The sequence below is a fragment of the Morchella importuna genome, assembly GCF_003444635.1.
Source record: "Morchella importuna strain M04M26 chromosome Unknown Morimp01GS039, whole genome shotgun sequence".
NCBI classification, from domain to species: domain Eukaryota; kingdom Fungi; phylum Ascomycota; class Pezizomycetes; order Pezizales; family Morchellaceae; genus Morchella; species Morchella importuna.
In genome coordinates, this window is record NW_025763436.1 from 370,219 (window position 1) to 393,519 (window position 23,301).

The window sequence follows — 23,301 nt, forward strand, 5'->3', positions numbered from 1 at the left end:
TTAATTGGTTCTTCCAGAATATTGGATCGACTACTGCATATCCCCCGTTTTCAACTTGGCTTGTGCATAGTACAACTCCCCGGCCATTTTTGCCTCGATACCCCCATCTTTCGACCTTCGAGTGATCGAGAGTGTGGATAAATCTCAGGGTTTTATAGAGTAGAGATAGCCAATCTGTCAATTACCTGCAGTCGCGGCCGGAACTCAATGCGCCGGATCTCTAGCTTGCTGCTGTCCCATAAGTACGCACGAGACCCACTGAGACCATTACCTTTCATACCAGTGCAAGATCAATTTGCTTATATCCTGTACATACGAAAATTGTTAGAATCTTGGCGCAATCTGGCATATCCAGTTGCGACTGTAGTAGAGTAGACAGTAGCAAAGTCGTATAGATAGATGTAGATACCTACTCTAGAGTAGAAGCCATGATCTACAACGATAGGACGCCAAGCACTCACAAGTGACATCACGTTACGCAAGTCCCGGGACATGTTGAGCTGAACCAAGTCATACTCGATCAACGGATCGACAGCTGCAGTCGTAAAACAAGCGACGTACGGTGATCTTAGCCCATCACAAAACGTTAGGACAGAGCCCTACCGCTCGGTCTCTTATTGCCGGAGCTTGCCTTGTAGTCTACAATTCATAATATCCCTCCTATGATACATACATATCAGTGCCGGATTTAAATCAGTATGTATTGCTGGAACAGGGTTCCCGTAGGGAAAAAGTGACTAATCAGTCTGCCTTTCCGCATATGCAATGGAAAAAATGTGGTTTTTCTTTCTTTTTCTTTCGGAAAATCAGTTTTTCCGTTTTATTTTTCTTTGTCCTTTGTTCTTTTTGTGAGTGGCACACGGACTTTTTGGGAGTGGCTAAGCATATTTTCGGTTTTTTGATCTCTTTCTAGTAGTTAGATGATTTACTTTCACAACTATAGATAAAAGCCTAAAGTAGCTAGTCTTTAGAAATTAATAATCATAGACACAAAAAATCAATCCAGGTCAGAATCCATGAGTTTATATACTTACTTTGGTCAGCTATGTACTAGGCCACATAGCGCGTGTATGTGTCTGTAGATAGGTGTTTTTGACGTAGCGCAGCTCCAGCATACGAAGTGGAACGAATAGCGGTTTGTTCGTGGTCATGTTATCCCAGGAAAGCATGGTTACTGAGCGAGTGATAATCCATGAGCCTCGATCCATCATATCTGCCTATAAATTGGGCCCAAAAAAGCAGTACACACGCAGAAATTAAGGGCCTCGTTGATTAACTGCCCTCCCTCCATAGAGACGGCTAACTAAAACGATATTTCATATATTGTAAACTTAAGCTTAAGCGTCTATCTCACGGGTGATCACTCGATCCTGCAATTAACCACAACTACGAGTGTCCTACATACAAAATTCCGTTGGCAGGAGTGTTCCAACGCTTGGGTCTTTCTCTATATGTAGTCTTTCTGTTTAATTCCGTGGGCAGTGAAGAAATATATAGAAAAATCATCCTTTTTCTAGAGTAGGTATAGCCACGAACCAATCGGCCCCTTCCAGCAATTGCAAATACTCGAAAAATCAACTACTTGAATCCCAATTAACCAAGTAAGTACTACTACACTCAAGGCGGCCTAGCTAGTCGAACGCAAAATAACCACCCAGGCACACATCCTCCATCCCCTCATGCTCAGAGGACCAAAAGAAAAACAAAAACGAAAAAGAAGAATCAAGATAATCCATACCCCACATCCCATCAGTACAGCCCCATAACCCGCACACGTTTAAAAAAGAATAATCGTAAAGAAAACAATGGAATATAGAAAGAAGTTATCCTACAACTAACTACTGCCAACTAACTACTGCCAACTAACTACTGCCAACTAACTACTCATCACAAACCTCTCCCCTATCAACCTACGTCTTCGTGGGCACGCCCACCCCACCCCTCCTCCTCCCCTCAACACACCTCCCCACCACCCCGTCCACCACGCTCCTCCACGCGCCCTCCACGCCCAACATCTTCCCCACAAACTCGCCCACCGCCTCCCCATTCACGCCGCCATAGACGACCCTCGCCGCACTCTGCACGCCTAGGTCCGCGTCCACCGCAACCTCAATCACAACCTTACTCCGCACCTCTGCCACCAGCACCTTAATCGCCACCAGCAGCCGTCCCTCCTCCTCCTCCTCCCTAACAACCACCGGATACCACCCGCGCACCCTCTCAATCTCCTCCGCAACGCCCAGGCACCGCCGCCAGAACGCATCCACCTCCGCCACCGCGCCCTTCAGCGTCCGCCCGCCCACAACAAGCCGTCTATTCAGCGCGCCGACGAAGAAGTCCCGCTCCGCCTCCTCCAGCGGCAGCGGGTCCGAGGGCTTCCGCACAGCCTCAACCACATACTCGACGGTCGTCGGCGCAGCGCCAGTAGCATCCCACAGCACCCTCAACTGCCTCAGGAACGACAACTCCACGACACTCCCCCCGCGCACGCCCACAACACTCCACCCACAGCGCCTCTCGAGCTCATCCGCCCTCGCCGCCCACCCCGCAACCTCCTCCTCGCTCCACCCCCGATTCTGCTCCTTCACGCGCTCCGCCTCATCGATCGCCGCCTGCAGCTCCGCCTTCCGCGCGCCCCTGGCCCCAATACCCTCATTGACCTCCTCCAGCTCCTTACTTCGCTGCGCCAGCTTCATCTTCACCTCCTCGATGCGCCTCGCCACACCCGTGAGCCCCTCCCTCGCCCTCGCCAGCTGCTCCTTATCATCACCCTCGCACCTCCTCCGCGCCTCCTCCAACCTCGCCGCCGTCCTCTCCGCGCCCTCCCTCCGCGCCCTCCACCCCGGCAACACCTCCTCCGCCGCCACCCTCGCACTCTCCAGCGCTTCCTCATCCCCACGCATATCGCCCAGGTTCGCCTCCAGCGCAGTCTTAACCCCGTCCATGAGCTGCCGGCGCCACTTGTACCAGATGCCGCGCGCGAGCAGGCGCGCGTGCGTCTTGACGTTCTTGAACTGCGTGTCCATGATCACCTTCACGTCCGGCGGGGCGTCGAGGTACTCGCGGAACAGCGGCGGGTTGTCGTCCGATGTGTCGTGCTCGATCTCTTTTACGATGGCCCGGCCCTCCTTGATGTATTGCTTGAGCTCGCGGCACGAGTGCTGGAAGAGCTCGAGCATGGGCACGGTGCAGGCGCCGGCAATCACGCAGTCGGCCATTGGCGCCTCTGCGGCGGGGTTCTCGTCGCCGCCTACGTCGCTGCGGCGCCCGGTGGTGCCGCGGCGCAGATCGAGGCCCGGAAAGCCAGTCTGGCGCCGCTTGGTGGTTGTGAGACCGTCGAGGAAGCTGATGCTCGTCATTGACAAGAACTGCTGCAGCGTGATCCTCTCCTGCTCTTCCTCTGACTCTGACCCTTCAATCTCCTCCTCATCGGACGACTCTTGCATCTTCTCATCCTCCACCGGCTTCGTCTTCGACGGCGGCGGCGGAGGCGCCATCGGACTACTCGACATAGCCCCGGCCACCACCACTGGCTCCTCCGCAATCGTGACCGCCTTCCTCCTCGGCGTCCTCCCCTGCCCCGGCGTCGGCAGACTCGGCGCCTTATCAAAGTCAAAGTTCCTCCTCGGCGTCGTCGCCGCCATCGTCTTCGCAGCACCAGCCTCAAAGCTCTTCCTCCGCTTCCCACCCCCCAGATATCCCCCGCCTCCTCGTCCTCCTCACCCCTCTCATGCTTCCTCTGCAGCAGCGCGCCATAGGCCAGACTCTTTCGTGCCGCCTTGCGCGGCGTCAACAGGTCGATACGGCTCTTCAGATCCAGCCCCTTGCGGCGCTCCATCTCCATCTCGCGCTCGCGCTGCGCCTCTTCGCGCTCCGCGGCAGCGTCGGCCTGGCTAGCCTTCAACAAATCCCTCGGCGCCGCCGCCTGCGGCGAGAACGGCAGCGTAATCTCCGTCAGGCTCTTCCTCGCCGAGAGCTTCGCCGCGACGCGGGGCGAGCCCAGGCCGAGCTTATTGATGCCGACGCCCCTGGTCGTGCTCGGCGAGTCCGGGGCGGTGTCGTCTGTGCGCGGGGCGGTGATGCGGTTTGCGGGCGAGGGCGAGGTCGGGAAGGTGCTGGGTTTGTTGTGGTGCTTTGTGCTGAGGGAGAAGAAGCCGGGTGTTGTGACTTGGCGCAGGGGCGTCTGGATCATGGGTGTGTGCTTGCTGGGTGTTTTTGGGCGCGGGGGGATGGCGGGCGTGGCTTGGCCGGGGGGGGTCTGCGGCTGCGAGGGCGGGGCGGGCGTCTTTTTCTGCGGGGTTGCGAAGACGAAGTCGGGCTTTGCGGGCTCGGCGGGGGGTGCGGAGGTTGATGTTGATGTTGAGGTTGAGGTTTGAGGCGCTGGTGCTGGTGCTGGTGGGGTGAGTGTTTCGGCGGGTTTCTTGCCTTGGTTCTTTGGTGTTGCGCTCTTCGCCTTTGGTGTCGCCGCCTTCCTGGTGGGCGTCTGCCGCCTCTGAACAACGGGAGTCTCTGCTCTGGCCTCAGCCTCGGGCGTGTTCTCAGCAGCTTTCTTTTCTTCAGCGTGCGGTGGTGCATCAGGCGTCTTCTTCCTAGCACTGCGGGTGACTCGTGGTGAAGCAGCAGTAGGAGTAGTAGGAGTAGCAGTACTCGCAGCACTGCTGCTGTTGCTCCTCCTGCTGCTTCTCCCGCCGCGCTTGGCCGGCGTGGGCGAGGAGGTGGCCTCCAACTCCTCCTCCTGCTGCTGCTCCTGCCCCTCGGCCGTCGTCCGGGCAGGAATCGACGCGGGTGTCCATTCGTCGTCTTGCTTGTTGTCGGTTTTTGAGGGCAGGATTGAGCCAATGGCGGTCGTGATGTCCATCGTGACGCCGTCCATGTCCATCTCCATATCCACATCGCCATCGTCGTCGCTGTCTCCGCCTTCATCCACGCCCGTGTCCCTGCCCGGGAACGCCGACGCCGGCGGTGCCTCATCCTGCCTCGATATGATCCCTCCCACCGCCACCGTGAAATCCATATCTCCACCCCCTTCTTCTCCGTCTTCATCTTCATCTTCATCTTCATCCTCCTCTCCCTTCTTCTCCTCCCCCTTCTTCTGCGCCTCCTGCTGCCTCGCCCACTCCGCACCACTCATGAGCTTCCCCGCGCCACCGCCCCTGGCCAGCGAGCTTCTCCGCCCACCGCCACCGGTCCTCGACCCATCAATGATCCCGCCAAGCACAGACGTAAACTCCATCGTCATCTCCTCATTCCCCGCGTCATCCGAGCCCGCCGGCGACGACGACGCAAAGCGCGCAGCCGGCTTCGCAGGCGCAGGTGCAGCAGAGATGATACCGCCGACGGGCCGCGTCATATCCATATCCATCGTCATATCCCCACCTACCGGCGAGGACGGGAACTCCGCTTCGGTTTCGGTCTCGGTCTCGGTCTCGGTCTCGGGGGCCGTCGCGAGGATGCCGCCGAGCGCGACAGTCATGTCCATCGTCATCCCGTCTTCGTCCGCCTGTGCCGGCGCAGCGGGGGCGGAGGAGGAGGTGAAGAAGCCGAGTGATTTCCGCGTTGCGCGTTGAAGGGCGTTGGCGGCGCTGGACAGGATCCCGCCGATGGGACGTGTCATGTCCATGTCCATGGTCATGTCCTCCTGGTTCTCCTCTTTCTCGACATACGGGTTGCTGAACGTCGGTGGGAGGACGCCGCCAATGGCGCGTGTCATGTCCATCGTCATCTCGCCGCCATCGTCTTCGTCTTCTTCTTGGTCCGCGTCGTCCTCCTTCGACACCGGCAGCGCCGGATACTCAACCACCGCCGGAAGCAGCCCGCCCACGGCGCGTGTCATCTCCATCGTCATTTCCCCCCCTTCATCTTCTCCGTCTCGGTCTCCGTCTTCCTTCAGCGACTTTGCAGCCGCCAGTTTCGCAGATATTGACGCAGCACTCTGTCCCTCCCCATCATCGTCGCTCTGGTCCTGGTCAACAGGGTCCTCAACAGTCTCCGTGCTCCCCTCCAATTTCCACGCCTTCCGCGTCCCAAACGCGCCAAACCCCGCGCCCGTCACCTCGTCGTCCGCAATATCCATCGTCATCTCACCCATCGTCTCGTCCCCACCCATCGTCACAAACGTGCGATCCCCCGCTCCCGGCTCATCATCATCATCGTCCTCCGAGCCGGACTCCGACTCCTCATCCGAGTCCAGCCCACTGCCATCATCATCCCCCTGCGCCATCCCCCCAAACGCACTGCCCGGGCTCGACGAAAACGGCGACGAGGAAAACACCGGCGACTCAAAGCTCCTCTTCTGCTGCGCCGCGCCCATCGGCGTCGCCGGGTCCTGCGCGCTACCACCGCCGCCCAGCGCCTCCGGCAGCCGCACAGGCGTGTCGTCCGCCGCGAGCGACGTCTCTGTCGGCGTCGCCTCAATGGTGCTAAGGTTCCCGGTCGCCCTGTTAGCCGGCGTGCTAGCGGTGCTGCTGCCACTGCTCGAGGGCGTGCCGGCGGTGCCAGCGGGGTAGTACTCGATGACGTCCCATGTGTGGAGGGTTGCCTCTGGCGCGAAGGAGACGCGGCGATTGCCCATTGACTGGCGGCGGGCGGCGCGGGCGGCGAGGATCTCGGCGCGGCGCTGCTGCTCCTCTTCGGTGCGGATGGGGACGGTGGTGGTGGGGGGTGGGGGGTTGAAGTTGAGGGCGCCGCTGGAGGAGGAGGAGGGGGTGGTGGTGGTGGCGGTGGGTGCTTTGGAAGGTTTGCCGGTGGGCGCTGAGGACTGGTGGGTGGGCGCCATGGTGAAGGGGGGGAGGGGGGCGCGGGTGGAGCGTGTGCGGTGCGCGGGGATGGGCTTGAGGGGTGAGATGGGGAGGGTGGGTTTGAGGATCGATTTTACGGTGGCGGCGGGGGCGAGCTGTGGTGGTGAGAGGGGTTAGCTTTCTGGAGTAGAGCTGGAGAAGATGTGATCAATCAATTCGCCGTAAGTGAGACTGCGGGAGTGTGGGGCGGTGGAGTGTAGATGCAGTCTAGAAGCAGAGGAGATGTTTGGACGGAGAAGGAAGGAAGGGCAGAAGTAGACATAGCTCATGTACTTGAAGAACCAGCAGCAGCAGAGCGATATTCAGACAAACACTCCAGTTCAATCCAATCCCGCAGAAAGAAGGTGAAAAAGAAAGAAAGAAAAGAAAAGAAAAGAAAAGAAAAAGAAGAAAAGCCTACAGATTCCCTCCTGCCATTCCCACTCCCGCTCTTCAGCCCATTCCCACTTCTCCCCGCCTCCGCACCACCACCACCACCACCACCACCCGCGTCCAGCAGTCCTCCCGGCCCCAGACTCTTCGACCTCGACTTCTTCTTCGGCTTCAATGCCAGTGTCGCTGCGCTCTCCTTCTCCTTCTCCCTCTCCCTCTCCCTCTCCCTCTCCCTGCTCTCCTCCCCCGGTGCGCTGCCGCTGCTGCTTGTTGCGGCCGCATTCGTCGGCATCACTGCAATCGACTTTCGGGAGCGCCGCTTCCCCGGTGCTGCATTGTCGCTCGACGACATTTCTGGCCTTTCTGTTGTGTTTCTGGGTGTTTCGGTGTTTGGTGTTGCCAGTGAGGGGGGGTTCACATGTGTCTGCTGTGCGTGAGTGTGTGGTGTACCGCTCGCTGCTCGGGTTTCTAGCACGGGTTGCGAGTGTGAGGAAATTCAAGCTGTGGGAGTCGCGAGTTTTTTGGTGTTTGTTGTTGTTGTTGCTGCGGGCAGGGATGATGCAGTATAATCTGATCTAATCCGATCTAATCCGATCTAATCTACAATCTGTAATCTGATCTGCTTTGATCTGATCTAATCCATCTCCATCTAGGGCACCAACCCTCCCCTCCCTCCCCACCCACAGTCCCACCCCACAACGCCCAAGCAACAACCGCGCACACATGCCCGTTGCACCCTAGGCCGCGCAAACCACCGCAAAAAACACTATCACGAACGACGAACGAACGAACGACGACTGCCCGACCGACCGACAAGCCCCACGAAAAAAAGACCAACCCAAGCAAAAAAAAAAAAAATACAGCAACCATGGCCACCGAATTGACCGTCCAGTCCGAGCGCGCTTTCCAGAAGCAGCCCCACATCTTCCTCGCCAGCAAGACCCGCCCTGCGAAGCGCAGAGTCGGCAAGGGCGGCAGGAGATGGTACAAGGACATTGGGTTGGGCTTCAAGACCCCCAAGACCGCCATTGAGGGGAATTATATCGGTTAGTTTTTTTTTTTTTTTGTGTGTGATTTTTGGTTTTCGTTTTGCGTTGGAAGGATGGATGGATGGATAAAGAGAGGATTGGGAAAGGGGGGGGGGGGGGGGAAGTTCTGGCTATGGATTCTATATCGAATTTCTCGAAAATTCAATATCCCAGAAAACGGGTTACTACGTGCCATCTTTCAACAACAGAAACACTAACCTCCAGCAACTCCACAGACAAGAAGTGCCCCTTCACCGGCCTGATCTCCATCCGCGGCCGTATCCTCACCGGCACCGTCGTGTCCACAAAGATGCACCGCACGCTCGTCATCCGCCGCGAGTACCTGCACTACATCCCCAAGTACAACCGTTACGAGAAGCGCCACAAGAACCTCGCCGCGCACGTCTCGCCCGCCTTCCGTGTCGAGGAGGGCGACCAGGTCACCGTCGGCCAGTGCAGGCCCTTGTCCAAGACTGTTTGTTACCCCCCACCTAGTTCCGCGTGCTTGACATGAGACTTGAGAAGAGCTACGGGCAAGATGGCGAGCGCGTGTTCCACCACCAGAAACTTTATCCATGCCATATATGTGTGTTTCCTTTGTGGAAACTGGCTGCGGGATAAGGGTGGAACCCGTCGCGAGCGTCGAGAACCCCCCTCGAGTACTTGTACCCCTCCCTGCAGTGTGCTGATCCGTGGTGTCCAGGTCCGCTTCAACGTCCTCCGCGTCCTCCCGCGCACCGGAAAGAACACAAAGTCGTTCCAGAAGTTCTAGATTGTTTTGTGGGGATGCAGGGTCAAGGGTCTTGTGTTTTTTTTTTTCCCCGCTTCTCTAGTACTGTCTTCTTACAGCAATTAAAAAAAAAAAAAACATGGGGAAATAATATTCTTCTTTTTGCGGGCTTCGGAGCGAGCATACAGCTACTACTACTATGATGGTGAACGAATCTGGCCAAAAAAGAAAGAGGGATTTGGAGAGCAGCAGAGAAAGACGGGGGAAGGCATCTGTATTTCCCGAACCGAAGGAAAATACTAGAAACACAAAAAAAGAAGAAATATCTTGGGATCTGATTCGAAAAAAAGGGCGTTTTATTTTTCTTTTTTCTTTATAGCTTTTTTCTTGTCTTTTACTTTGGGGCATATAGCTACGCCGGGGGCTGGGGGAAAAAAGTTTGAATGTGAATATGGGTTCAAGACATGTTCTGTTCTGTCGGGGGATTCGAAGCTGTTTAGTAAAGCTGTAGATAAAAAGCCTGTGATGACTATTCGGCGGCTCATAATAATCCGAGCTGCAAGCTAGCTCTCCACCACCAGTCGTCACCAATAACATCTCCCACCTAATGACAAGCCATCCCATCCATAGAACTGAAACCATCTCCAACCACACTACATCCAGCATCCCATTCAGCCCCAATCCCCCCCCTCACACCCCCACCACCTCCTCCACCACCGCAACCTCCACCCCACCCCTCCCCCAAACCCCCGCAGTCACCTCGCCCCCTTCTTCTCCTCCACCTCAATCTTAACCACATGCTCCCCCGGCACCACCACAAGCCCAATATACCTGCTCTTCAGATCCAGCTTCACCTTTTCCCCCCCTCCTTCCCCTCCTCCCCCTCCCCCTCCCCTCCCCGCCCTCCTTCTCCTCCCCACCCTCCCCCGCCGCCTTCTCTGCCGCCGCTGCTGCTGTCGCAGCGGCACTCACATCCCGCGCGCTCGGATAGCGGTACTCATGTGTCGACGAGAGGATCAAGTTCTTATCCTACATACCCCGCGCCCCCGCCCCGCCCCACGTTAGCCCCCCAACCCTCCCCCCAACCCTCCAAACGAAAACCAGAAAGGCAGACAGGAGACGTACTTTATCAGTACACTTCAGCTCACCGAGGAACACCCGGGTGTCGGTGGTTGTGACGCGGAGCGTGCGGGAGATGAAGGATTGCAGGAAGGGCGATGGCGTGGGCGTGGTGTCGGGGATGTTCATTTCTGCTGCGGCGGCGGCTGTGGTGTTGAGTTTTTGGGGAGAGTGGGGGTTGTGTGGTAGTGGGGTTGGGGAGTGGATGTAGGTAAGGTAAGGTGAGGAAGTGTAGGTGGGTAGGGATGTGGTATGGAGTGGGTTAGGGTTTTGGGGGGTAGATGATGGTTTTACTGATTTCTTTGACAGGTTCTCTTGTCGTTTTTTTCTTCCATTACTTCCTACATTGATTCCTTCATTGGCCAGAACAGATCGAGGAATAAAAAAGCAAAGTCGCCATAAGATCCTGAACTAAAAAAAAAAAAAATAAAGGAATCGCCAAAACGATGGGCAGCTCAGAATCACTTAAGGGATCTTCTATATACCATTGGATGTCGCTGAATTCTCAATTGAGAAAAAAGTTACAGGTCTCATGAGAGGCCTGTGTCCCTCTTCGAACTGTTTTGTGCTCTGACTCGGAGTTGAACGGAGGGTCTCAGCATTTCGTACTAGCGCTGCGCCTTACCAACTTGGCCACCAGAGCAGATATTCTCGTGTAAATATTTGCCAAAGTGTATGGTCATTACCTTGCAGACTTTACACGAAACGACAAAAGTCCAAATGCCTTGCGAAAAGCTTTGGAAACTCATACTAGAGCATTAACGGTGGACTTAACACGATGGTCCAAGTTAAATCTCCCTTTTTACGGGTTCAATGATCAAGATGCGGTTGTATCCGTGTCATGGAAAATCACTCGGACTGGCATTTCGTCACAACCCCAGTGGGGAATAGAGCTTCCCCCAAGCGTGTGGTTTGCAGAATTAGTAGGTTTTGGATGTTCCACCAGGCATCTACTAGTAGGGGTCACACTGCAGTACTGATCCGGCGGCGCGCAACAGAGGCCGGGGTACATGCAATTTATTACCCCACAGGGGAGGGACAAGAAACAAATCGCTGCAACCAAACATGCGGAGACTGAATGGCGCCACACAAGGAATCTGAGGCGAAAAGCAAGTTCAACAAAGGATCTGAAATGATGACATCCTGTAACGGTTAAAGTTAACCGATGCCGGCACGGGAGCTGAGCTTCTGGGCTCTCGGAATTGGTTCTCTAGTGCTTGTTCTGCACACATCGCCTTCTCAGAGTGACGTGAATTTGAGGACTAGATGCTCTCCACTTTTCAGTGGCTGTCCCGCTGTTCTTTGAGGGTCGCATTTTACAACTCTCTGTTGGGTTTTTGCTGGATCAAGTAGTGGTATGAATTCGTTCAGAGGTCCAAAGAACTCGGGGTTTGATCCCTTACTTTAAATGAACGGAACGCTCGTCGTTGGAAAGGGGCTGCTATGCAGTTGTCAATTATACCCACAGGTGAAATATATCAGACCTTCAGGGCCTCTTAAGGTTCTGGCCCTAGCTTCGGGTATGACGGGGATGGCTTGTCAGAGTTCTTGTTGCATGACGCATTGAGATATGATGTCATACCACAAATCCGTTTTCAGAAGAGAAGATCTTAAGAACAAGATGAGAAAAAGGGCTTCTTGCTCGTCCCATTTCTCTACATCTTCTTCTCCTTTCTTTTTCTTCTTCTTGATTCCTCCTATAATCACCATATTTTCACACCTACAGTTTCTCTCGAAACTGGTTGGTTGTCGCTGGATCTTCGCTAGGAATACGTCGGAATAATTCTAGCTCTCGTGGCCTGCATAGCTCCCTGTATATAACCTTAACCCTGACCTTACAACACTACACTTTACCAATTGGCCCTTCCTATCAACCATACTTCAATCATCGGAGTGTAAAACCTCAATTTTTCTGGCCTTTATACACATTAGTGTAATTATAATCATTCAGAATGCATCGAACCTACTCCATGCGGCAGTCGAGGGCGCCGACCCAGTCGCAGATCGAGAAGCCACCTCCTCCGCAAAGCTCTACGAAAGTTGGAAGGCTGTTTGGAACCTCAAACATAGGTTGGTAACCACTAAACGCCCTATGTCTACAATTGTCTTTGTTTCTCGCGTTCATTTTCGGCGTTTCTTGGTTTCTGGGTGTTCTTTGAGTTATCCTAATGAATGATTAAAGCGAGCATTTGAGGCAAAGGAACATGCTGACGTTTTCATACTTCTTTGGAGCCTCTACAGGACATAATCTTCGCAAATCTATGGCGGGTGCTTAGTAGGATTCTCACTTCTAATAAATTTCCAGAAAAGGTCCAAAGTACTGACTATACCTTTCACCGTAGCGGCCCAGATCTGTCCAAGAAGCTTTCTCAGCTGGTGAAAATGGAGAAGAATCTTATGCGGTCTATGGAACTTGTTGGACGCGAACGGCGTGAGGTTGCTCGCCAGCTCTCGATATGGGGTGAGGAGTGTGACGAGGATGTTTCTGATATTACGGACAAACTGGGTGTGCTCATCTTTGAGGTGGGTGAGTTGGAGGACCAATTTATCGACAGATACGATCAATACAGAGTTACTATTAAGAGTGTGCGGAACATTGAGTCTAGCGTTCAACCCAGCCGTGATCGTAGGTTTATCAATTATCTTTGCTGAGGTGGTTCACTGATTCTTTGGTTAAAAAAAATAGGCAAACAAAAGATCACCGACCAAATCGCTCAACTAAAATACAAGGACCCTACATCTCCCAAAATCGTGGTGCTTGAGCAGGAGCTTGTCCGTGCAGAAGCCGAGTCACTTGTGGCTGAGGCGCAATTGTCCAATATCACCCGTGAGAAAATCAAGGCTGCATTCACGTACCAGTTTGATGCTCTTAGGGAGCACTCTGAGAAACTTGCATTGATTGCTGGATATGGAAAGCATCTGCTGGCGCTCGTGGATGACACCCCAGTTACACCTGGTGAGACGAGGCCGGCCTATGACGGATATGAAGCTAGCAAAGGGTATGACATCATTGTTCCCCGTCAATCGTTTTTGCATTCGTTTTCTAACAAACCTGCTATACAGCATTATCCAGGACTGTGAGGATGCTCTTACAAACTGGGTCGAGGCCAAAGCTGCCGTTCGCTCCCGCCTTTCCCAGCGTGGGTCTCGCCCACACCGTACCCATGGACGTGTCACCCGTGCCGGCGCCGGCGAAGGAGTGTCTCTCGCCGATCAAGACCGCCCCATGCAACGTGGTTCCAGCGAGTGGGTACCAGCTGACGAACATCATCACCGCAATCATCGTGAGAATGATGATGATTATGAAGACATTACCGATGACGAGAACGGCCACCACAGGCACTTAGACGGTGATGGCACTCGCGGTATGCGTGGTGCCCGCAATGGGGCCGTCTTGAATGACGGCGGCGCTGAGCTTCACGCTCGGGATGGTGAGGCAGTCCTGGCGGATTGACAGACGTCGAACGCCGGCAGAAGTGGCGTGTCGACAAATGATAAGATGGGAAATGGAAGGTCTCGCAAGCGCGATAGCGGTGTTGGCGGGGTGGACGGTGGCAGGGGATATGGACACGGCGTCACTTCCATGAATACTGATGGAGGTGGTGTGAGCTCCAGAGCAAATGGCGGATATGATGGAAGGTATACTTCTGATACCAATATTATGGGTAGTATGAGCAGGGGTCATGATAATGCACGTTCTAATAATTCTACTATACCCATTCCTGTTTCTGATGTTGGTCGCGATTCTGTATTACATGTTTCTCCCGGTGTCAAGGAATCTAATTCAAATTTGGCTCCTTATATGATCGGTCGTGGTGGTGTTGGTTCTCATGGTAGTTCAATTCCTGGGACTGGCTACGGTACTGGATCCGGAACTCGGACGTACTCAGCACCTCGTGAAGATTATGGCCCTCGTTCGTATGCGCAAAACGTAAACGTGGGCCCCTCTCGTTCTGGACCCTCCGAACATCGAACTGGTGAAACCCATGCCTCTCCACATCCCGGAGGCGGGTTACCTTACAGCCGTGATACCGCATCCCAGTTTGGTCTCGGTCCTAGTTCCGGTGAGCAACATTCTGGTAATAGAGATTATGCTGCCAGAGAAGACTATTCAGGACCATCTGCTACCCGGAATGTAGTCGATACTGCGGCAAACGCGGCATCAATCGTTGGGGATACGGCTGCAAGTGCGGCCTCCTATGCCGGAGACACAGCTATAAACGCAGGATCCTATATGGCAGACACTGTCTCCTCCATGAGGCCAATGGAGAAAGCGGCCAATGCGGCATCCTACGTTGGGGATACAGCAATTGCTGCAGCGTCATATGCTGGGGATACAGCTGCAAATGCTGGATCCTATATGGCAGATACAGTCAAAGAGATGAGACCGATGGATACTGCAGCGAATGCGGCATCATATATCGCCGATACAGCCAGAAGCGTCGCTCCTCCGGCCGGCCCTTCTTCTAATCTTCAGGCAGAAACTGGTCCTGCAGCCTATGAAAGTAATTATTCTCCGGGCGACGCCTCAGGTTATGACAGCCGTACATACGCCTCTAGTGACAGAGCTTCTATCACGCAGAAGATAGTAGACACGGCGGCGAATGCGGCGTCCTATGTTGCAGATACAGCTAAGGATGTTGCTTCTGGTATCGGTCTTACTTCTGGTACTGGCCCCAGCACTACAACTGGAGAAAGACAATACACGGGGTCCGAAAATGGTGATTATTCTTCCGGTGGGGGCATTACCGCAAGACCAGTTTCGGACACGATGGCAAACACTGCGTCCTATGTGGTAGATACGGCGAAAAACGTTGATTCTAGTATGGGAATTACGCCTAGCAGTGATATTGGGAATTATGCCGAGAAAAAGGCAGGCTCAGACACTGTACCTCGTGGTTACAGTATTGGTACTGGAACCGGATTTGGATCTGGCAATAGCTACAACCCCCAATCCCGCTCCCGCGGTATGCCTGGAAGCTTTGATGATAGCTATAACAACTCTTCTAACATTGTGGGGATGGATGGAGGCGGCGCTAGGAGAGCAAATTTTGTTTCTTATAGGGGAGGAGCATACATTTCAGGCCATGACAGTCACGATAACGCAACTAGAGATACAGAAGAAGTTCCTTTCAATACCGGTCGAGACGGAGGAGGAGATAAGGCACGAATGGGCCAGCGACTACGTCGTGAGAGCCTGGATCGTGATAGGATAGAGCATGAGCAGAAAGAGCATGAGAGAGCGATGCGTGAGCGTATGGAGCATGATATGCAACGTGCACGCACGTATAGGGAGCGCATGGATCGCGAACGAAACAATACTAATCAGACGGGAGCATGGCCTGAACGACGCAGGTCTCTTGGAGAAAGATACATCATCACCAGAGACGGAGGCGCAGCAATGCTAGACCCAGGTCCACAAGGAATTCCAAGGACTTACGAGGTAGCGGGCCCTACAGGAGGTGCTCCTCGCGATGACGCCAACCGTAAAGCCGAACGTCTCCGCGAAGAATTGGAAAAAGAGATGCAGGATACACAAAACGAAGCCCTCAAATTGGCAAGGGAGAGGAGCACTGGGGAACCTTCAGGAACAAACAGTTCACAAAAGATTTCCAGTCCTGGACAGAAATACTCTTCCCTCGTCAGCCAGGATCCAGGCCCGCTAGATGTCAAGCGTGGTGGAGATGAAGGAATGGGTAATATCCCTGGTGCTTTTGAGGATACCAAACGCAATAATCCTGTACGCGCCAATCTCGAAATGGAACAAGCTGAACGAGAACGAGAATCTGAGAGGTCTGCCCGCAGGTCATCCATGGACAGACATCGTGCCACTGATACAGGTCATGGCTCTGGCCCTGGGGGAATGATGACAACCATGAGAAATGACTCGGAGTACCGAGACCAGAAACTGGATGATACTGGACGATTAGTAACAGATGAGAGGCAAAGGGAATACGATGTCCGGGAAAAGATTGAGAGCCAATTCGAAGGGGATGACGACGACGATGAAGTAAGGAAAAGCCTATTGGGAAGGGCAGCAAGCAAAATGGGGAATTTGTTGAAGACCTAAAGGCTCAAATTATGTTTACTTTCTTCATTTTAAAGTTGACTTATTGTGTTTGTTCTTTTATTTCATGTCAGAGAGTTATCTCCTCATCCACTTCTGTCGGCTGGTGGAATTCGTGTCGTTCAGCCTTTCTTTTCGTACTACGTTTTTTATCTTTTAATGGTGGGCAAGCCCGTGTTGGCTCCTGGTATCTTGTTAACTCATAATGTTTGTGACTCACCAATTTACTCTATGCATTTTATCTAGTATTCTATCGAAATTCTACCTCGACCGGGCCGGTCGACTGGGTACATCAAGTATCCTTGTACTCAATCAATTTTAGTGTTCACTCATAGGCCATCACTCGAAACAATCTTACCTTATCACTCGATCCCTGCTAGCAGTATTAAAAATCTCAGAGCTCCAATAATATCAAGCGCCGTTGGTGCAGGGGTAGCATAGTTGCCTTCCATTGAGCTCCCTCTTGGGAATCTTGATAGCAACTGGGAAGGGTTCGAGTCCCTTACGGCGCATCGTTCAACATTGTACATTACAATCCATCGTCCTAGCAATGGGTTGTAGTGTCCTTTTTTGAAACTTATCCTTTAAAACTTTGGCCTCCATTAATACATACAAGTTGTGATTAAACTCTGCGATTTGGTATCTCCTCAGAAGTACTGTAGGTCTTCAATCATTGAAGATTTTTATTAATGATAACATCCTGAGTAGGTTGCGCCGGGGTCTAGGCTGCCCTTTCTGTTACAGGGTAAATTAATGGCATTAGATTTAATATACGTTTTTCCAGTCTAACAATCTGCGGAAAATACTACATGCATCATGCAACTGCAGTCTTACTACACCCCTGTGATCCATGTTCTAGCTACTAATTGCAACAGCTACTACGGATCCAATTTAACTAGCCATGTGCATTGTTTCCTGATCCAAATTTAAAAAGCTCTCTCTCTCACCAACATAAATTTCGTGAAACTGAGCTGCAATCTCTATGTAGGCCCCAAACATCAAAGGGTTGTTTAGCATAAAATATGCATCGGCGATCAAAGCAAAGTTGTCTGAGAGATCACTTCCCGCGGACATATCTCCATACTTTCTGAACGAAATCTTACCCCGCTCCATATCTTCCTCTATATCGAAAGCCAATGCTGTCACCAGACTCTTCGTAGTCTCGATGAACAACTCATGACTCTTGAGCTCCCGATATATTTTAGCAAGAGTCAACAGGCCACGGGCCAAGATATGCCGAGGTTGCTCGGCGGATGGTCTTTTATATGTATTCTCAAGCAACTCGACAAGCAGGATGAGTTTGGGCAAAGAGCTTATCAAAACCCTGAGATGTGGGTTCTCAAGCAGCTTTTCGAACTCGAGAATCTTTATAAGGATTTCGCCACGGTGCATTCGATCAGCTTCGGTTTCCAGCTCTTCGACCGTGCAGAGACAGCAATCACATGTAAATTTCCAATTGTCGAGACAGGTGCGCCGACGTTTATTGATGTCGCCAGGGTTCAGGTATGAGAACGTTACCTCTACACCCTTTTTTATGTCTCCTCCAGCTCTTACAAGCATCATATCTCCGATGAAAGATCGAACAACTGCACCGGGGCCCCAACACGCATGGTTTATGTAAGATGGTGTGATCCAGAGACCACAGCCGTCCTTGTGCCCTGTCAAGTAAGCATGGCTTGCAGTGCTGATTATTGGACAGGAGAAATTGTTCAAACGTTGGGCTTGGTACACCCGGAACCTAAGTTGAACTCGAATTTAGTACTTCATACGATCCCAATATAGAGATATAATAGTCTGGTGAGCTATACGTATCAACAATAGGTCTTCCATCAACAAAGCCATCTTTCACGCCTTCATACGCTCCGGTATAGAGGTCCAAAAACGCCTTTGACGTAGATGGGTTGTTGTATAGCTTCTGAACAATGTTTGTGGTCACCACATCTCCGCATTCTTTTTCAACCTTATTTTCTACCGTATCGATAGAGATTGAGTGGCCATCCAAGTGAGCATAACAGGTCTGAAAAGCTTTGGTACAGAGCAAGAGCTCCCCATATTTGACATCCTTAGTCGTAAAAAATCCCCTCCCCTTACCTACACTCTCTTGAATTTCCACAGGACCTATAAAATCAGCATAGTCAAGTTTAACCGCTTCATTCTTCCTTTCGACACCAGTGAGGCGCCTCATCTCTTCAAAATCATATTGGCCGGTGCGTTCCTCATATAGCCGCTTATCCACTTTAAGAAGAAGTGCCTTAGTTTCTTTCTTTGCGGGGTATGTTTTGAGGAGAGTGGTGATATAGGCTTTGCACTCCGTGAACCTTCGACCTTGGTAAAGAGCTTTCGCTGCGCGGAATAAGGCCTTCTCATTGGTAGGGTCGTCCTTTAGAATATATTCCGCATCTTCGACAGCTTTCTCATGAAAGTCGGTAGAGCAGTATGATATCGAGCGATTGAGTCGTGAAGCCTTAGCTAAGACAGCATCATCCGGGACCATATTAATAACCTTTGTATAACTGAAATATAACGGATAAGTATAATGGAATCCAATGAGTTGCATAATTGGGGTATTAATACCATTCAATAGCTTCATAGAACTTTTTGCTTCTATAATAAGAATTCCCCTCCTCTTTCCAATCAACAGGAGTTTTCCCAGGGGCCTTCATACTTGGTTGCCATTTTATTGGAATATGATCGTCATCAGGATCGAGGAATATAATATCCGACACATGGTCTACCCGAATGCCTGTCCCCCTATTTAGATTCATCTTATAAAATGGCTCCTTGATAATCACAACCTGCCCCTCTGGTAGGATTTGCTTTGGATGCAAGTCTCGATTCATGTTATATATCTGCAGATGATCACACGCCCCAGTCTCATCTTCCACGGCAGACATAACCGCCGTCAATCTCGTAGATGGTGTAATCGTCCTTAGGACCACATACTCCCCGCGGTGATTCGTTTCCAAAAGAAGATTATCTATATAGGTCTTTCTGAGACTTTTCAAGGGCGCGACTGATGGCGGAAAGCGGTGAAAGATATAAGTTACCTGTACGTCGTCAAAGGTCTGTGTCCCCCCTCGATACCTCGATTCGCCAGGATTGGGTTGAAAACTCAATTGGTCTTGAATGAGTTGGGCACGCGAGTAACGATCACGCGGGTTGGGTCGTTGGCCTTTTTGGTTTCGAGTGTGACGGAGATTATTTTGGAACTCCCAAAGCTCGGTATCCCATCGAGGCTCACTCGGCGGTTTGGCGGTGCTCATATCCATATTTGTTTAGTCAACGAGTATTACTTTTTTTATTTGGGTTCCGATGATATGGAGGACTATATAGCAAGAGATATTTGGATTCTTTGTCGTCGCAGTCTGAAAGCGTATAATATTCGGGTTGCAACCAAGAACATCGAATCCTACTAACAGTTGTTTCGTGACGTTTCCGGATTGTTTCTATGCAGAGCCACTGCAGTCTAGAAACGTCATGAAGTATTACGCATGTAGTTGGTTCACACTGTCCGTATATGACATTCATGGAAACAACTGAGCCTCAATTATTCTCTGTGCCAGGGGATTGGTACTTTAGTATAATTAGCAGACATTTTTATGCGCATTAGAACAAAGGGAAGAAACCATAATGAATAATCAAAGGAAACAAGACATTCCATTTTCTTAATTTGACAAGATTGTCAGCCCTTCGGATTACATAATAACTGTACTCGATGCAGCCTCATGAATACATGTATTCTTCTAGATCTTTAGCGCAGTTTAGCTTTAAATCCACGGCGTGTAAACTCCGGGACAAAATATTATAGTTCCTAAAGGCACCTAAAGCCCTAAATTATTTATACCCACGATCAACGTGATATTGTATACGTATATTGCCACGTGTACTCGACAGAGGCGAGTCTAAGGTTTTTCTTTTGACTCCGCCCCAAAACGCTGCGCGTGTACAAACCAGGATATAACGAGCCAATAAATAAACACAACTTCTAGAAAAGCAGAGCACTGCCTCAATCATACAAAGTTCTCTGCCTGTCAATCCTTCAAGATATACATGTAGCTAGTCCGAACACTCACGAACATATCGCCCCCCCCCCAAAAAAAAAAAAAAATCCACCACCACCGCCACCTGGGAGCCAGCTATAGTGAGAGTGCGATTGAAATCAGCAAAGTACACATTATGATTCCATGCCTTCTTGAAATCCTAGAGTTTTTTGCGAGAATACTTCAGGTGTGCTACCGACCTTTGGGTAGTCCTTTTCGACCAAGAGAGCTGAGTGATCTTTTATGATGCAGAAGGTTGAGTGATCGTTTATGATCCTGTTTTATACCCCCCCCCCCTTTGCTCTCCTAGTACCCTTAGTACCGCTCATCTATTTCCTTTCTAGCACAAGTAGGTTTTTCTTCGCCCTGTAGCTTATCGACGTATACGCTCGGAGATTGGGCTCAGCTACATCTTGAATAGTGAAAGATGATTACCTTAAATACATCCCTTGATCAATTGATCTAAGCTAATAACAAAAAAGACCGGTCTCAATATTTTACCATCAAGCACTCTAAATTACAGAAGAAGGGTGTTTTGTTCGTTCAACGCTCCTACAAAGGATACAGGAACGAGATATGCTATCTTAACTATTATAAGGTATTACTATTCTTATCTACGGCACCATTTCATGGTCTCGTTCTCTTGCATGACACGTTACTGATAGCCACTGAGCATGTAGTCTCGTTCCCAGATCTAGATTCACGTGACCCGGGTTAACTATTATTCTTGAGCGGCCTGCATTAATTACATAAATTCGCCGGTGGATGAATTTATATCCGACTTTCCAATTGTACTACGAGGACTCAGCTAAACCACAACCATGAGCTCTGCTTATGAGCTGATTGGAAGTCCAGACCCAGAATCTAAAAGTTCCATAGATCACCCACCCCACCACACCAAGAAACCTTACTCGCCACCCCACAGAGTTCAGCGTAAGTACTAGTATCAACTGAGTCCACTAAGCCAACACCTCCAATTATCCCCGATCTCGATGTGTGCAAAAAGCCGTTACATACCGGGAGGTACGTAAATCATACGGGTATCGTTCCCATGTAAGCATGCAGCTACAGGGGTTCCGCCCAAACGATTGCGTTGGATCCCTGCTCTCCCACTGCAAGATGGTCTATCAGTCAACCCTAAAAGAGAGATCTACTGCCTTTACTGAAAATAGGATCACAGGCAGATCGTTTTGATATCGCTTAGACATTAGTTTTTGGTCTGTGCTCGATCGGATCAGGGAACCGAGGTTCGATTTCTGACCTGTACTCTTTGATATTTTGGCTGTTCTTCCGATCATTGTCATGCCGAAGGGGCTTGGAATTCATAACTCGGGTTATATGGCTCGAAGGTCATGTTATTCCATCTAATTTTATTTCCCTAATTCAGAGGAAAACTTTGGCTGTCTCTACTTTACTCACCTTATTTCCTTCAGTCATGCGAAAACCGTTGTATAATAATGGAATGACGCCGGGCAGCATAGATCTTGGCAACGGTCGCAAGGCCTGCATGAATGCTTGTAGCCGAATATACCCCAACACTCCACTGGTTTCCAGTTTTCTCTTCATCGTGGTGGTTGTGGTTCGGCTTTTGCCAGGAATTTTATACAGAACTCTAGCTAGTAAAGTTAAAAATCATCAAAATTATCACATGACCACCTGCTCTGGTGGCCAAGTTGGTAAGGCGCAGCACTAGTAATGCTGAGATCCTCGGTTCAACTCCGAGTCAGAGCACTCATAAAACTCTCTTTTTTCTACCATGCAAGTGTAGGGTTCATATCACACTTCGGCAAATAATCCACTAGAGTAGGTACATCGCGAGTTGACTGGCTGCCGTTGACAGTAGGCGCGGATGAGTGTTCCTAAATCCTGGATTGTGGCGGTTCCGACGTCGGATCTACGACATTTTCAAAATTTTCATCTTGCTAGCCATCGTGTCTTTATTTTAGTTTGTCCTGAGTGATCTGCGGCGGTTTGTGGTATCCAAGCGGGAGCACAAAACGGTCTGCCGTACCACCAAGCGGCTGTCGCCGAGTGATATCCCATGAATTTGGCGGGGTGGAAACCGACCGTACCATGTCTAGACGGGGGCCTACCTATAACCTATATATCCCGGCATCAACCCTCCCATATCTCCGCCACGCCCGAAAAAAGCCTGTATTCTCCAATAATTGCCTTAAAAAAACAGGGTCCTTCTCAAAGAGAAAGCTCCAAGAAAAATCCCACTTCCCATAACTCTCTCACGCACGAAGGTTCTTGGTATTCGGGTGGTGCGGGGGAAACTCCGAGGCTGGCTCGGTTGATATTGAGGTATGTGTACCTAGCTAACCCGGTAGGAGCGCAACCCAAATACTGCGAGCGCTTCAGGTGGTGGTGGTTATCCCTGTTTCCAGGATCCGGGTTAAGACATACATATATCCTACATGTATGTATATATTATATACCAAGCGAAAGGTTCTAAAGTAGGCTGAAAGGTGAAGCTCTATATACCAGTGACCTGTTGGTAGTTTCAGCTCTCCTATATTTATGAGAAATAGAAAGCTTTCGTTTTATGTATTCGGTCGATCTTGATACGTTTCTCTGTATGCGCAGGATTACGTGAGATCGCTGGGCGAATGATAGGCTGTTTCTGCCTGTGTTTTGCCCTCATCCTTGAAGCGATGTTGATTGGCGCTGGTAGTTGCCACGAGTGATAGAGAGTGATTTGCATGTTGCACCTCTCACCCTAACCCTGTCCAGAAAAATCGATTCGTACCGTACCGCGCTAGCCTTTTCGAAAAAGTCTACTAAACAAACTTTTATGTGCAACGAGTTGGAGGCCTGAGGTTTTAGTTTTCTGACAAGGCTGCGAGTTGCGAGCCCGCGAGCTCGCAAGGTTGTCTTATGCATCTCTGGAATTTTCCCCTTATCTTTCGAAAGACAGCATGTTTTTGATTTGTTGGTCCCAGCACTGATAATAATGTTGAAGTGACTCTTGATCTGATAAGGAGAAGCTCATGGATATGGGGGGGTAGTATTATCATGTTTCCCTCCACTTACTGGAAAATTATATGCGGCTCTTTGCACATGAGTCACCCCTTGTAGAAAATAAGAAAAGAAGGAGTCGCCGATGTTCTATGCTCTTCTTTCGAACAAGTAGAAAGAATTTTAC

General features: G+C 51.0%; 6 protein-coding genes across 6 annotated transcripts; 3 read left to right on the forward strand and 3 right to left on the reverse strand.

The window, feature by feature from the left end:
* Positions 1–1,910: 1,910 nt before the first annotated feature.
* Positions 1,911–7,521, reverse strand: LAJ45_09860 (uncharacterized protein; the record flags this gene model as incomplete). The annotated part of the gene is made up of 3 exons (XM_046119399.1): positions 1,911–3,602; positions 3,689–6,892; positions 7,198–7,521. 3 exons carry the CDS (start codon positions 7,519–7,521, stop codon positions 1,911–1,913), a joined length of 5,220 nt encoding a protein of 1,739 aa, XP_045967474.1.
* A 516-nt stretch (positions 7,522–8,037) lies between these two features.
* Positions 8,038–8,969, forward strand: LAJ45_09861 (uncharacterized protein; the record flags this gene model as incomplete). The annotated part of the gene is made up of 3 exons (XM_046119400.1): positions 8,038–8,215; positions 8,434–8,672; positions 8,901–8,969. 3 exons carry the CDS (start codon positions 8,038–8,040, stop codon positions 8,967–8,969), a joined length of 486 nt encoding a protein of 161 aa, XP_045967475.1.
* Positions 8,970–9,716: 747 nt separating this feature from the next.
* On the reverse strand, positions 9,717–10,175 carry LAJ45_09862 (uncharacterized protein; the record flags this gene model as incomplete). The annotated part of the gene is made up of 2 exons (XM_046119401.1): positions 9,717–9,956; positions 10,053–10,175. The coding sequence occupies 2 exons, from the start codon at positions 10,173–10,175 to the stop codon at positions 9,717–9,719; spliced, it is 363 nt and encodes a 120-aa protein (XP_045967476.1).
* A 1,634-nt stretch (positions 10,176–11,809) lies between these two features.
* On the reverse strand, positions 11,810–12,171 carry LAJ45_09863 (uncharacterized protein; the record flags this gene model as incomplete). Its single annotated transcript, XM_046119402.1, has 3 exons — positions 11,810–11,857; positions 11,927–11,963; positions 12,014–12,171. 3 exons carry the CDS (start codon positions 12,169–12,171, stop codon positions 11,810–11,812), a joined length of 243 nt encoding a protein of 80 aa, XP_045967477.1.
* A 79-nt stretch (positions 12,172–12,250) lies between these two features.
* LAJ45_09864 (uncharacterized protein) lies at positions 12,251–13,500 on the forward strand (the record flags this gene model as incomplete). Its single annotated transcript, XM_046119403.1, has 4 exons — positions 12,251–12,321; positions 12,389–12,672; positions 12,733–13,045; positions 13,110–13,500. The coding sequence occupies 4 exons, from the start codon at positions 12,251–12,253 to the stop codon at positions 13,498–13,500; spliced, it is 1,059 nt and encodes a 352-aa protein (XP_045967478.1).
* A 45-nt stretch (positions 13,501–13,545) lies between these two features.
* LAJ45_09865 (uncharacterized protein) lies at positions 13,546–16,116 on the forward strand (the record flags this gene model as incomplete). The annotated part of the gene is made up of 1 exon (XM_046119404.1): positions 13,546–16,116. The coding sequence occupies one exon, from the start codon at positions 13,546–13,548 to the stop codon at positions 16,114–16,116; it is 2,571 nt and encodes an 856-aa protein (XP_045967479.1).
* Positions 16,117–23,301: the final 7,185 nt, after the last annotated feature.